The 14,335-nt window shown below is 42.9% G+C and overlaps 1 protein-coding gene and 1 non-coding gene across 3 annotated transcripts in view; both read right to left on the bottom strand.

The window, feature by feature from the left end:
• Window positions 1-361: 361 nt before the first annotated feature.
• Window positions 362-14,335, bottom strand: part of LOC122446048 (dynamin binding protein) — a 114,046-nt gene continuing 100,072 nt past the window's right edge. For both annotated transcript variants that reach the window (XM_043475748.1, XM_043475749.1), the window contains 6 exons: window positions 10,165-10,293; window positions 8,167-8,499; window positions 7,634-7,813; window positions 6,020-6,218; window positions 3,332-3,867; window positions 362-2,080 (listed from right to left, as the gene is read on the bottom strand). In XM_043475748.1, coding sequence (XP_043331683.1) covers window positions 1,895-2,080; window positions 3,332-3,867; window positions 6,020-6,218; window positions 7,634-7,813; window positions 8,167-8,499; window positions 10,165-10,293 — 1,563 coding nt within the window. In that variant the 3' untranslated portion in view covers window positions 362-1,894. The remainder of the gene's footprint in view (window positions 2,081-3,331; window positions 3,868-6,019; window positions 6,219-7,633; window positions 7,814-8,166; window positions 8,500-10,164; window positions 10,294-14,335) is intronic.
• LOC122446936 lies at window positions 10,810-10,957 on the bottom strand. The gene has a single exon (XR_006271078.1). It is a non-coding gene; the product is annotated as a small nucleolar RNA SNORA12 (small nucleolar RNA).

Genomic DNA, 14,335 nt, shown 5'->3' with positions numbered 1-14,335 from the left:
CTCCTGCTGCTTCTCCCCGCTCCCACACCCAACCTGGCTTGAGCTGCTGTGTGACCCTGTTAGTTCAGCACGAGTGCATCAGTTTCCATATCTGTAATGGCTGGGAAATACTTACCTCTTAGAATTCCCAGCTCTTCTGTTTTGCTAGGATTTTACTGAAAGAAATGGCTTAAAATGCAGCATGGACATATTTTGAGTATAGAGTGTTTCTGCCGAAATCATATTTGAAAAGGAATTCCTGAGTTTCTTCACTTAGCCTCTCCCTTTTCTTGAAACCTGAGCATCACTGAATCATCAAGAAGGTACCCCCAGAAACATGAGAAGTTCAGGCTAAACCAGGAAGAAAGTCAAGAAAACATACTTATGGCCCTTAAAATGCTTTTATTTATAAAATAACTACTTAAATATAAACATCTCTAGATATAAACACTATTCACGAGAGACTCTTGTGTTGCTGCCTTCTGATCAACCAGCAGACCCTGGGGTTGCCAAGGAGCCCCCGGGTGTCTCCCGACTGACAAGACTTTAAGGTGAAGGTGCATTTGGAGGAGCAAGGGCTGTACGCTGTTCTTCATGTCCTTTCTTGCAAGACAAAATTCATGATTTCCTGTTCCAAGGCAGGCTTTCAATCTGGGGCAAACCTTAAGAATAAGAGCCCTGCTCATATACAAACTTCAGGGGGGATCTTAGTGTTAGGATCAGTAAACATCTTCCTGAGGTGGAGGAGGTACAATCAGGCACTTTAGATTCTGTTTGGCTTAGACCATGGTCTCTGAAGCAGGGGGCACTGATGAAACAGAAAATGCTTCTTTCCAAGTCTAGGATAAGCTACTTCGGGACTGCTTACCCAAATTCAAATGAGATAAACGTGCATTACGTTCTCTTCATCTGTGGACAGTAGTGTGCTTGGAAGAAGGGAGAGGCATCCAGTCTCCCTCTGGGCTGGACTGGCTTCAGCCCATTGCAGAATGAATCCCCCGAAGGGAACAGTGGGAGCTCCGATCCCGTTCTCCCAAGAAAGTCTATCAACTATTGAGCTTCAGGAAAGAAGCCAGGAAACATTATCGTACACAGACCATATAGAGATGGTGTCAGCAAGGTGCGGAGGATAGCACCTAATGTGAAGAGAACCTTTCCTATGAAGGTTCAGGGGAAAGGAAGATTCTAAACATTTTTTAAAAGGAGAAAGTAGTACTAGGTTGGCCAGAAAGTTCGTCTGGGTTTTTCCATAAGATCTTACAGAAAAACCCAAAAGAACGTTTTTAGCTGACTCAATAGTTGAATTTTGCCCAATCTGGAAATGTGGTGAAATAAATAAGAAAAAGATGACAGATGACAGTGTTTTAGGGATGTTTAGAAATAAGGGGTGTGTGTGCGAATATGTGCCAGACACTGAGGTTTTAAAACACCAGATTTGGTACAATGTTGACAAACTTCTTGGCATATGCAGAGGCGCAGCCTGAAAGGGCTCCCAGAGAATTCATCCAAGTCGGTTTCTGGTCAGTTGATCATGGAGCATGGGGCCACCCCACTCAATATGGCACAACCAACATCAACTTCTTCTAATGCTATAGCACAGCTTCTAGCATAAATTGGATACTGGTCTTCTGATTGGAAATCTCTCATTTCCAAAGGCTGATCCCAGGACTTGCTTCTCTTTTCACGGTCACTGAATCGCTTGTAAGCACCAGGGTCCATTTCAAATTCTAGAGATTCTAGTGAGCATCAAGGCTGACAACCCAATCGAAGAGAACAAGACTTATGCCCCACTGTGCCATGGTTAAGCAATGTGGCAGGGCCAGTGTCTCAGGAGCAGGAGCCCTCTTGGCGGATACCAGAACCCTTCAGCAGAAGGAAGTGAAGGCAGCAAGGATGAGTGGGAAGCAGAACAGGCTCAGGTGTATTCAGCTTTGCGGATATAATTGGATGGAACATAACCCTTTTTCCCATTGACTTCAGCTAACCACCATTCTGTATTTCCTGTAACATCTTTAAACTCTAGGATCTGGAGTCTCTGATTGGCTGACACACTCAGTTCATTTGGGTTCCGTGCCTTGAAGGTATAAACAGCAAAATAGACCTGTGAGAGGGAGAGAAAGTGAGTTAGGAAATGGGAAACATCTGAGAGCAAAGCTACCCAAGAGAACTTCCCATGGTGACGGGTACCACCTGATCTGGACTATCCATTATGGCAGCCCCTAGACACACGGCCATTGAGCACTTGAAATAACAGCTAGTGAGATGAAATAACTGAATTTTACGTTTTGTTTAACTTTACCTAACTTAAATTTAAATAGCTACATATGGCTGATGGCTACCATAATGAACAGGACAGCTTTAAAGAAAACCAAAATTCACTTATTTTACTCTTTCAGAGTTGCCTTAAAAAGGGAAAAAAGCTTCAGTCAGTATGGAAAATGGATGAGACAAGAGGATGCTCTTTCATACTCCTAACACAGAAATTCTGTATTTAAAAATCTTTACAAAACAACAAAAAAAACCACATCTAATCTAAAAGTAAGAAAGGATGCTCTCTAGATGCCCATAACAGGGCTAGGAAGGAAAGCGAAGGTGGTGGTCCGTGATCAGGAGGAGGAACCATGAGGCCCGCAGGGGCACAGAGATGAACACACACCCAAGGGTGCTCAAGGGCTGGAGCTGATCAGGTTAGAACTGAGCTCCTTGCACAAAGTCACAATCTCAGAAAGGGCCATTTCCTGGTCCATTTCCACCAGCCCACTGGTAGGTCCAGAGCTGCGATGTGTGTCCTGGGCTTGTAACAGAACCACAGTGAGCTCACTGATAAAGGTAAGACACACTTGGAGACTCATGGTGGCAAGTGAGCAAAGGCAGGTGGCCAGGGATTCCTCAGCTGTGGATGTGAAAGTGGCTTTAAAACATGTAGGTTTGAAATGTTTATGATACAAACAAGGGGCCATTACAAAAAGAACAGGAAAAACTGAAACAGAATCAGAATTCTATTCCTGAATTCTAGAAATATAGCTACTTGAACAAGAAACTAAGTAGATGAGTTAAACAGCAGACTTTATACCAATGGAAGAATCAGTGCATTGGAAGAGTGTGAAAAGCTTCATGGTAACACCAGGTAAACGCTCCACAACACTATCACCTGTGAAGTCAGCCACCGAAGGTCCATTAGAGTGGAGCTGCCCACTCTCACAGCAGTGAGCTTCTGCAAGTCCTTTAAGGATTTATCTGTGGGTCCATCTCCAGGGTCACCCCCAGGCCGGGGCAGGCCTCGCCCACTCCTGAGAGCTCATCACCTGCATCCACAAGCACCGCAGTAACCATGGAAACCGGGCGCACTCACCTGGTTGCCTTCTGCCTCGCTGTTTGCTGGCTGATCGTGTCTGTCGTCCAGAGACAGCGCTGTTCTTGCGCCTGCTTTTACGAGGTCTCGACCCTGCCCATTACGCCCTGGCACAGAGGAACCAGCCATTTCTGGATGCCTGGGGCTTCGGGAGTTCCTCGGGGTAGGGGCAGGCTGGTGAAGGTCTCTGACCGCATCGCCCGAGTCCCAGGGCCTGTGCTGGGAGGGGGAGTCTGGGTCCGAGGGGCATTTGGAAGGACTGCCCTCTGAGTTTAAGGATGCGCTGATTGTTCCTTGGTCAAATTCTGTCTGGGAAGATGCATCTGGAGGCTGTTTCTGGCAAGGCCCTGAGCTAAAGGACACAGCCATGCTGCTGGGGTTGAAGGTCAAGGTGCCGCCACTGTTCTGCCGCCGCGGGAACCTGGGGGAGGAGCCGCCGGACTCGGTGGGGGACTGGCTGCCCACCGAGGCGTCGGAGTGGCTGCGGCGCGCGTTGTAGGGCTTCAGGAAGGAGCTGTACACAAAGCCCTTGGTGACTGCGGGGAGGAAAAACAAACACCAAGAGCTTTTCGTGGGAGGGGCAGCCGGGAGGAAATCAACAGAGAAACTGTGGCTTAAGGTCAATACTGAGAGGGAGACAAAGAGAACAGACACCATCCCAGGGCGCAAGGCGGATGGCAGAGATGAGATGCTGTGGCTGTCAGTCCAAGTGAGTTACAAGGGGCTTTGCTGAGAATTGAGAGACAGTAACAAAAATGACCATACACCTGAGCATGAGCAGGTGAAGACATTTTATAACAAGAGCACCAAACCCTGGGAGCAAAGGCTAAGGGGAAGACTTCAGTAAGGATGTGTTCAAGTCTATAAGAGTGTGGTTAAAAGGGATTTAAAAACCACCCTCAGCCTGACAGAGCCCCTCCCACATGCCTCCCTGCCCTCTCCATCCCTGGTTTAGGAATGCGGTGGAAATACTACTAGAGTAGGAAACTGCTTATATTAGTTAGAATACACACTTGTTCATGTCAATAAATTACCTAAGATGAGGACAGAGAGGGCCCTCAGCTAAAACCTTCAGCACAAATTAGGAACTGAGATCTCTAAACCATAGGAAAAACTGTTATAATATTGAATAAGAAAGAATTAATTATCTGTGAGGCAGGGACCTGGAGTATGTAACCTCCACTTGAGCAAGGGTCATCCCTGTCTTGACCGTCAGTGTGCTTCCTGGACCTAAAAAAAGGCCAGCTTGCATTTGTTCTCTTTTCTGAGTGATGGCAAGAAGTCCCCTAGGCAGACAGCAAGGGGTGGAGGGTCTAAGAACTGATCCTGATGCTGTGAGCTTTCTGCTACCACTTTACTCATCAGGACTGTAGAGCTAGGAACCCAAGGAGAGGGGAGCTCAAACAGTCTGAATCTTTACTAAGAGGCCATCGGTCTATCAGTGGCTCTCATCTGCCATCACCCTGGGGGCCCCTTCCTTTGTCCTGCCTTTCCCACTTCAATCTTTATTATTTTGGGTAAGCAGAATAGGGGGTTGAGAAAGGAGGAAAAAAAAATCCACAAAACACTTTTAAAGAAACTGAGAAATATTAAAGTTTTCAGTTCTCATGGTATGAATATGGGTGTTTATTACAGAGGCCACAATCCTTCTCTAAAACACTTGGGGCCGGATGTATTATGGAATTCAGATTTGGAGATTTAGGACTGGGTCAACAGCCCATAGTCAAACCCATTCAGGTTTCTATAGCAAAACATGACTAGTCACACCATAAGGGAAAAAGTAAGGGGTCATAAACAGCCTCTCATCATCTGTTCAGGTTTTGTCACCAAATGAGTTCAGATCAGGGCAGGTTTGGGCAAATCAATTCTTAAAAAAAAAAAATCCTCTGATTTTCAAAGCTTTTCAGATTTTGGAACTGTGGAAAAAGAATTATGGATTGGCATTATTCTTTGTATTTTACAAAAACAATTTTGCACCCCTTCCCCACCCCAACTCCCACCAGAAAGAAGAAGAAGAAAAAAAAAAGCTGTGAGCTGTTTTTAAAGTCATTTCCTAAATAGTCATGAGGTAAAATTATTGGGGGGGAGGGGCAAAAAACCCTATCTTAAATTCATATGTTCACAAAACACATGTAAAGAACTTATGGTTCACTCAGTGGTGGAGAGGGCAAAGGACCCTTCAGGCAGGATTCAGCGCCTGTAAAAGTTAAAATAAGGTAAGATCTTGCAAGGGAAGTAACAGAGTCTTCTCTGGAATTTAAAAAAAATAAAAATAAAAAACTGGTTTTGTTCTGTAATGACTTGAGCCATTACACTCTCTAGAGATGGAGAAAACTTTTAAGGTTATTTTTCCCTTTAATCAAAGACTCTCATATTTTCTGCTGGCCTACACAGGATTCAGGCACAGCTCAAATCACTCTTTCCCTCATTTAGAGTCATGGTAATCTGTGTCTGGGCTTCCCTGGTGGTTCAGCAGTAAAGAATTCGCCTGCCAATGCCAGAGACACAGGTTCAATCCCTGGGTTGGGAAGGTCCCCTGGAGGAAGGGCATGGCAACCCACTCTAGTATTCTTGCCTGGAGAATCCCGTGGACAGAGGAGCCTGGCAGGCTACAGTCCATGGGGTCACAAAAAGTCAAGATACAACTTAGCAACTAGACAACAACAATCTGTCCTCTACTGTTCTTACCTCCGTTGTCTATCAGCCAGCGGTTCTGACTGCCCATGGGGTCCTTCTTCTTGATCACACCCACCAGGTCACCTTCCAAAAGTGAGACATCCAGGTCCTGGGCTGCATTGAAGTTCCGTTCTGCCTGGAAGAGCTTTTCAGGGGGATATCTTGCCAGGAGCGAGGCCCGAAGTTCTTCTGACTGGAGCATATAACTTGGCTGAAAGGTAATATAAGAGACACCATCATCTAAACCCCTCCCTGGCTATTACCCCAGCAGTTGTATGTAATCATGTATGTTGTCAGTCTCAGAAACAGAGGTAATGACAGCCAGCTGCTCCCAGTTCCTATAACATGCTTCTGCACTGAGTCAGCCTGTGTAGCTGGAGGAAAACCATAATCTCTTAGGTCACGTTTTGGTGCCTTTACAGCTAGAGTAAGAAAATTTAACACATCCTTAGTTTTAGATCTGTTATCCTGTGATAAAAATACGTGGTTAAACTGCTACCTAAAGAATCAAAACAAGTAATATGAGTAGGTCTCCTTGTACTCTGCTATATGATTCTAAACAACTGAGACTTTCCTTATCTTGGCTTCTCATCTCCAAAAACAAATAATATTCATAAAATAAGAAAAAGTAAAGTGATAAAAAATGTGATTCCCTTTTTTAAGATCATTGGAGGAGAAAATGGCAACCCACTCCAGTATTCTTGCCTAGAGAATCCAAGGGACAGAGGAGCCTGGCAGGCTATATCCCTGGAGTCACAGAGAGTCAGACACAACTGAGTGACTATCACTCACTTTAAAATCATATAAAAATTTTTAAAATTAACTTATTTTTCAATTGAAAGATAATTGCTCTACAGTCTATGGGATTATATGGGACAAAAACACTGAAGCACAGACAGATCAGCAGTCTTGTAGATTATGACCCCATATGTCTTACCCTACTTTTCAGAATGTGGAAGAATTGAGTTCAAAATGAAAATAACTCCAGGTAAAAAGTGATCAGTCAATAACTGTTTGGCAGTATATCAGATAATTACTTTTTCCAATACATGATCAAAAATAGGGAGCCTGGCAGAATTAACATATCCTTAAACCAGTTCCCTTAATTGACTGATCAAAGTATTAATATTAATCCTTTATTAACTCCTTTCACTGTAGAGACTAGGCACCAAGACTGCTTTTCAGAGGGTATTTGAAGTCTGTACCAGCTGGCACACTGCTGGTGCCTAGTGATAATAAGTAAAGAAAGAATGAGCACATGACAGATTTGAACTCAATAACCTTTGTTCTCCAATTATTATAAAATATTTAAATTCATTAAATTGTTAGTCGGTAGAGACAGAGCTGAATTAATCAATAACGCTGATGATAGCTTACTTGAATAATGCTTACTACGTGCCAGGCCAATGCCCAAGTGCTCTACATACTTTAACTCATTTAAATCACCAAACAACTCTATGATGTAGCTAGAACAATTATTGGAGCTTTAGACATGAGGAAACTGAGGCACGTGCTCAAGGACACTGAGTGAGTCTCTGTCAGAACTGTGATCTGAACTCAGGCAGTCTTGCTCAGGAGTTTACACCTTAGCCACCAGGCCATATGAGTGTCTCTGGTTCCACTCACCATGCCGAGGAGTGGCTTTCGGGTGGACTGGCGGTCCATGGTTTTCCTCTCAAATGGTCTCTTGGCGGTGGGAAGAGACTCTGGGAAGAAGGTGAAAACCTGGAGCTGCTGCAGGACCCTGCTGTGCTCCTCATGGAAGACGGCAATCAGGTTCCCCTCCCTACCGGTGACTTTGAGTAGCTGGAGTCCATTCACAAGAACAGAGACAGAGGGGAGAAGAGGACACACGTAAAGGACCCCAGGACTGGCACAGTCTCCTTGAAACTCCTCAAGTGTGAGCCACCAACACTGTAGCCAGGAGCCCGCAGGCCCAGTGGCCCGGCTCCGCCAGGGTGGCTCAGGAAAGCAACCATTCAAGGCCCTGGGATCCCAGCACCATCAAGGCATCAAGAATTCCACTTCCCGATGGGCTGGACCCAGTGATATAGTTAATCTGCCTAGCTTAATAATGGCTTGACAACCCTGACGTGTATTCCCCAAAAACTTGGGGAGAACCTGGGAGTCCCCTTCTCCACAGGGAGGGAGGGTCTCACCGAGAGCAGCGGCTTCAGTTGCTCCAGCGCCTGACGCACGAAGTCACAGTGGGCCTCTGCGTAGCCGTGCACGCAGTTGCTGAAGAGGTCCTGCGCGTACTGGTGGAACTTGGGCAGCTCATCTAGCAGCTGGGCATTCAGGGCCTCATAGTTGTTCCGCGCCGACTGCAGCTCCTCCAGGGTTTTCTTGTCCTTCAGCTTCTCCGCCCGTTCTGTACAGTTATAGAAGTCCAGAAGCTTGTCGAAGCGTTTCTGCACCAGCTTGTGGGGTCCTGTGAACATGCTCAGTAACTGATTCAGGGGAGAGATGACCAGCCGCTCTGTCCTCTCTTTCTGTGAAAATGAGAAAGGCATGGTGTTCATGCCTCTCTTGAATTTGTTATTTTTAGAATACTCTTAAAAAAAAAAAAAAAAATACTCTTCAGGTCGCTTTTGTTCCATCTCGCACCACCTGCTTTGCTCCAAGCTAAACCTGTGCAGATCCAACAGCGTTCTGCCTACCTGATACCAGGTGTCTGCACACCAAGCTTCTCAGCTTGTAACTCTTCACCCAGCAATCTGCACACACCAAAGAGTACACAAAACAGCTACACAGTTGACAACAAATGCTCAACTACATACATTAACATGATGTTGCATTATAACCCAGATGTGACCATCTGTCTGGTATCACTGATGTGTACATGTCTATACATAACCTGAATTTAACTTAAGGTTTAATTATTAAAAGTAGAATTACCATATGATCCAGCAATCCCACTCCTGGACAAATATCCAGACAAAGCTATGATTCAAAAAGATGCATGCATTCTCATGTATTCATAGTAGCAGCACTATTCACAATAGCCAAGACATACAAACCACCTAAATGCCCTGCGACAGATGACGGGATAAAGAAAATGTGGTACATAAACACAGGGGACTACTACTCAGCCGTTAAAATAAGAATAATGCTATTTGCAGCAACATGGATGGACCTAGACATTATCACACTAAGTGAAATAAGTCAGAGGGACAAACATTGGATCATACCACTTATATGTGGAATCTAAAATATGACACAAATGAACCCATCTAGGACACAAAACAAAATCAGAGACATAGAGAACAGACTGGTGATTGCCAAGGTGAAGAGGGTGGAAGAGGGAAGAAGTGGAAGTTTGGGATTAGCAGATGCAAACTGGTATATACAGAATGGATAAACAACAAGGTCCTACTGTATAGCACAGGGAACTATATTCAGTATCCTATGATAAACCATAATGGAAAAGAGTATGAAAAAGAATATATAAATACACACACACACACACATATATATATAACTGAGTCACTTTCCTGTACAGAAGTAATTAACACAATATTGTAAGTCAACCATAATTCAGTATAAAATAAAAAGATTTAGTTGTTACATAAATCTGGGGTAGAGAAACCTCCACACACCCATCATATCTTTTCTACTCATAACTACTTAATAATAAATCTGTTTTCACTTTTCAAAGATTTTTGTCTAATTCTAAAGGGATAGATATCAAGGGCACAATATGGATACAAAAAGAACATAAATAGGTACTTAGTAAATTTTTACTAAGATTCTACTGTCAGAATACCTGTAAGCATCCCAACTATCATGTTTTCTTTAGCTTTAAGCATTCAGAGACCTCCAAGAAACTATCAAAGCACATCCATTTCTACTCAGGATATCTATCTATCTATCTATCTATCTATCTCCATTTAGAGTTTCCCAAGCAATCTGACACTTAGTAGTCTTTATAAGGTAGTTTGTGCCATTTCAAAGATCTACTTGTTAAACTATTAACTGTGCCGAAATATTCCTTTTAAAATCATTAATCCTTTAGTTGTTTTCTTTTGATCAGTTATCAACAGTGATACCAGGTTAAATTTCTGAGTTTTCCTTTGTCCCCTGAAATTGGGCTGGTCACTAGATAGAACCCTGGGAAAAGGGCCAATGCAAGAAAAGTGGGCTGAAGAGTCACTCACAAAGTTTGTGAAGAGCTGGTCACTGATGTAGCGATGCACCTTCTCGAACTGTTCCAAGTCTCTGTGTCCCTTCTCCACGCACACGTCCCACATGCTCACGGCAGCTACCACCTTCACACATGCTGATTCCTGCGGCCAGTTACAAACACGGGTAAGACCAGACAGAACTTCTGGCCTCCATCATCCACTCTAGATAGCAGTTAGCAGTCAGAATCAAACTGACATGCCCGTCCAAGGGCTGTCACCCACTGCTATGGAGACAAGCCTTTTAAGACCTGGGGGCTCTGGTGTCCACTTGCTATGCATTTAGAAAACATGGGGGAAAAAGTGGTTAATAGGGAGATAACAAAGCTAGAGGAACTGTAGGAAGAGTCCTAAGGCAAGGGAAATACACTTGGTCAAATCTCTCACTTTAAGCCAGTGTGCTACTGAAAAGTCTTATAAGCCCTGATCTTTACTTAATCAAATTTTTATTTCCTTTTTTGGCCATGCCCTGCAGCATGCAGAATCTTCGTTCCTCAATCAGAGATGGAACCCATACCCCCTGCAGTGGAAGCGCAGAGTCTTAATCACTGGACTGCCAGGGAAGTCCCCTTAATCACAATTTTAAAATAAGGAGAGTTTGCTATTTTTTTTTTTTTTTCCACATGTGGGAGGCCATCTCTGATGCAGAAAAGGCTAGAAAGAGATCTCTTTGTCATCAAGCCTTTGCCAGCTCCTATATAATATATGTGGCAGAGTCAGGCCCATTTGAAAACTTAACAAATGTGCCAGAAAGAAAACCACCACAATGGAGAGTTTGCTATTTAAAAGAAATGTAGGAAGCATATCATATCAGTGGGGATTACTCAATAAATGCTAATGACAGACAACTGGATAAAAAACAAAAAGCTGGATTCCTACCTCAAACCTTATGTGCTAATGTGAATTTCAGCTAGATTTATGACTTTAATATAAAAGATAAAATGATAAAAGTACTGAGATATAGGAGATCTTTTAAAAAATTATCTTGGAATGGAAAAGACCTTTTAAAGTATGACACAGAATGAAGAAACCATAAAAGTTTTATCAGATTACACAAAAATAAAACTCTTCTACATACAAAAAAAACCATTTTAAGCAAATTCAAAAGTCAACAAACTGGGGGGGAGGGGGTATTTGTAAACCATCATCTCAGATAAAAGGCTATTTCCTCCAACATATACAAAAGTACTATAAGTCAATAAGAAAAGAACACTAAGTCAATAAATAAGTGCCCCCAGAATGTAAACTGATACAGCCACTATCGAGAATAGTATGAAAGTGTTAGTCACTCAGTTGTGTCTGGCTTTTTCCCAGCCTGTGGACTGTAGCCTGCCAAGCTCTTCTGTCCATGGAATTCTCCAGGCAAGAATACTGGAGTGGGTAGTCATTCCCTTATCCAGGGGATCTTCCCAACCCAGGGATCAAACCCAGGTGTCCTGCACTGCAGACAGATTCTCTACCATCTGAGCTACCAGGGAAGCCCAAGAGAACAGTATGGAGGTTCTTTGAAAAACTAAAAACAGAATTACTGTATGACCCATGAATCCCAATCTTGGGCATATTCTCAGAGAAAACCACAATTCAAAAAGATACACACAACTCAGTGTTCACTGTAGCACTATTTACAATAGCTGGAACATGGAAGTAACCTAAATATCCACCAACAGAGGAATGATAAGGAAGATGTGCTGTATGAACACACACACACAATGCAATATTACTATATTACTCAGCCATGAAAAGGAACAAAACTGTCATGTGCAGAGACATGGAGAGACCTAGAGACTATTCATATGGAGTCTGCTTGGCTGTGCTCAGTCATATCTGACCCTTTGTGACCCCATGGACTGTAGCCCACCAGGCTCCTCTTTCCATGGGGATTCTCCAAGCAAGAATACTGGAGTGGGTTGCCATTTCCTCCATACACAGTGAAATAAGTCAAAAACTGAAAAAAAAAAAAAAAATCATATATTGACACATATATGTGGAATCTAGAAAAATGGTATAGATGAATTGATTTGTAAAGCAGAAATACAGACACAGATATAGAGAACAAATGTGTGAATACCAGGGTGGGGGACGGAGAAAGAGGAGAATGGGATGGATTGGGAGATTGGGAGTTACATATATATACTACTACATATAAAACAGATAACTAATGAGAACTGATTGTGTACAGTCAGGGAACTCTACTCAATGCTCTGGGATGACCTAAATGGGAATGAAATCCAAGGAAGAGGGGATACACGCATACATGTGGCTGAATTACTTTGCTGTACTGGAGAAGCGAACACAACACTGTAAAGCAATATACTGCAATAGATAGCTAATAATTAGTAGATAACTAATGATAAATAAATAATAGAAATGCCCTCAAATATACCCAAATCACAGAAAAGAAATACAATGACTTAAGTCATCAGTATGTGAACCAAGAACTTCCAGTTGTACAACCGATGTACAAGCTGAATTTAGAAAAGTCAGAGGAACCAGAAATCAAATTGCCAACATCCACTGCATCATAGAAAAAGAGACTTTCAGAAAAACATCTACTTCTGTTTCATTGACTACACTAAAGTCTTTGACTGTGTGGATCACAACAAACTGGAAAATTCTTAAAGTGATAGGAATACCAGACCACTTTACCTGTCTCCTGAGAAACCTATATGCAGGTCAAGAGCAACAGTTAAAACTAGGCATGGAACAATGGACTGGTTCAAAATTGGGGAAGGGGGTACATCAAGGCTATATATTGTCACCCTGCCTATTTAACTTATATGCAGAGTATATTATGCAAAATGTGGGCTAGATAAATCACAAGCTAGAATCAAGATTGTTGGGAGAAATATCAACAACTTCAGATATGCAGAGGTTAACCACACAAATGGCAGAAAGTGAAGAGGAACTAAAGAGTCCCTTGATGAGAGTGAAAGAGGAGAGTGAAAAAGTTTCTTTAAAACTCAACATTCAGAAAATGAAGATGATGGCATCTGGTCCCATCACTTCATGGCAAATAGATGGGGGAAAAGAAGTAGTGGCAGATTTAATTTTCTTGGGCTCCAAAATCATTGCGGATGGTGACTGCAGCCACAAAATTAGAAGATGTTTGCTCCTGAAAGAATAGCTATGACAAACCTAGACAGTGTATTAAAAAGCACTGATATCACTTTTCCAACAAAGGTCCACATAGTCAAAGCAATGGCTTTTCCAGTAGTCATGTACAGATGTGAGACCTGGACCATAAGAAGGCTGAGTGCCAAAGAATTGGTGCTTTCAAACTTAGTGATGGATAAGACTCTTCAGAGTTCTTTGGACAGCAAAGAGATCAAACCAGTCAATACTAAAGGAAATAAATCCTGAATATTCACTGGAAGGACTTATGCTGAAGCTGAAGGCCACCTGATGTGAAGTGCAGACTCACTGGGAAAGACCCTGATGTTGGCAGAAAAAGAGAAAGAGAAAAGAAAGAAAAAGGGAAAAGAGAGCAGCAGAGGATGAGATGGTTCGATAGCTTCACCAACTCAATGGTCATGAATCTGAACAACTCTGAGAGATAGTGATAGACAGGAAAGCCTGGCCTGCTTCAGTCCATGGGGTCACAAAGAGTTGGGCACGACTTAGTACCTGAACATAGCAACATTCCTTTGGCAGTTTTTGAATTATGCACCATTTTACTTAGTTAAAAAACGATGATAATAATAAGAAAAAATAATTTTTTTAAAAAGCAAAGAATCTCTTTTAAAGGAAATTATTTCACAGGATGAGACTTTCCTGTGTGAGGGACAGGGGTATATGGTATATTTATATAAACACTAGTCTATTAAATAATCTCCAGCAGATCTTCTTGATCCCGGAATCAAACCAGGGTCTCCTGCATTGCAGGTGGATTCTTACCAGCTGAGCTCCCAGGGAAGCCCTAATTTCTATTAAATCAGCAGAGAAATTACAGATATTAAGAGAAAGGGTTCTAGTTCTGGATCTGACTTCATGAAGGAAGCCCTGCCTCAGGCAAAGAAGACCGGGGCCTCCATGATCTCCTAAGTTCTTCCAACTCTCTAGACGTATTCGTGGCTCTAACAGCCTTAGAGGCCCACGGACAGTTGTAGATGAATACGATTATTAGGAAGCATGCCCCCTCACCCCCAAT

The sequence above is a fragment of the Cervus canadensis genome, chromosome 8, assembly GCF_019320065.1.
Source record: "Cervus canadensis isolate Bull #8, Minnesota chromosome 8, ASM1932006v1, whole genome shotgun sequence".
In the NCBI taxonomy this organism is placed as follows: Eukaryota; Metazoa; Chordata; class Mammalia; order Artiodactyla; family Cervidae; genus Cervus; species Cervus canadensis.
The sequence above is the reverse complement of the archived record's forward strand: the minus strand, read 5'-3'. Positions and strand labels throughout refer to the sequence as shown.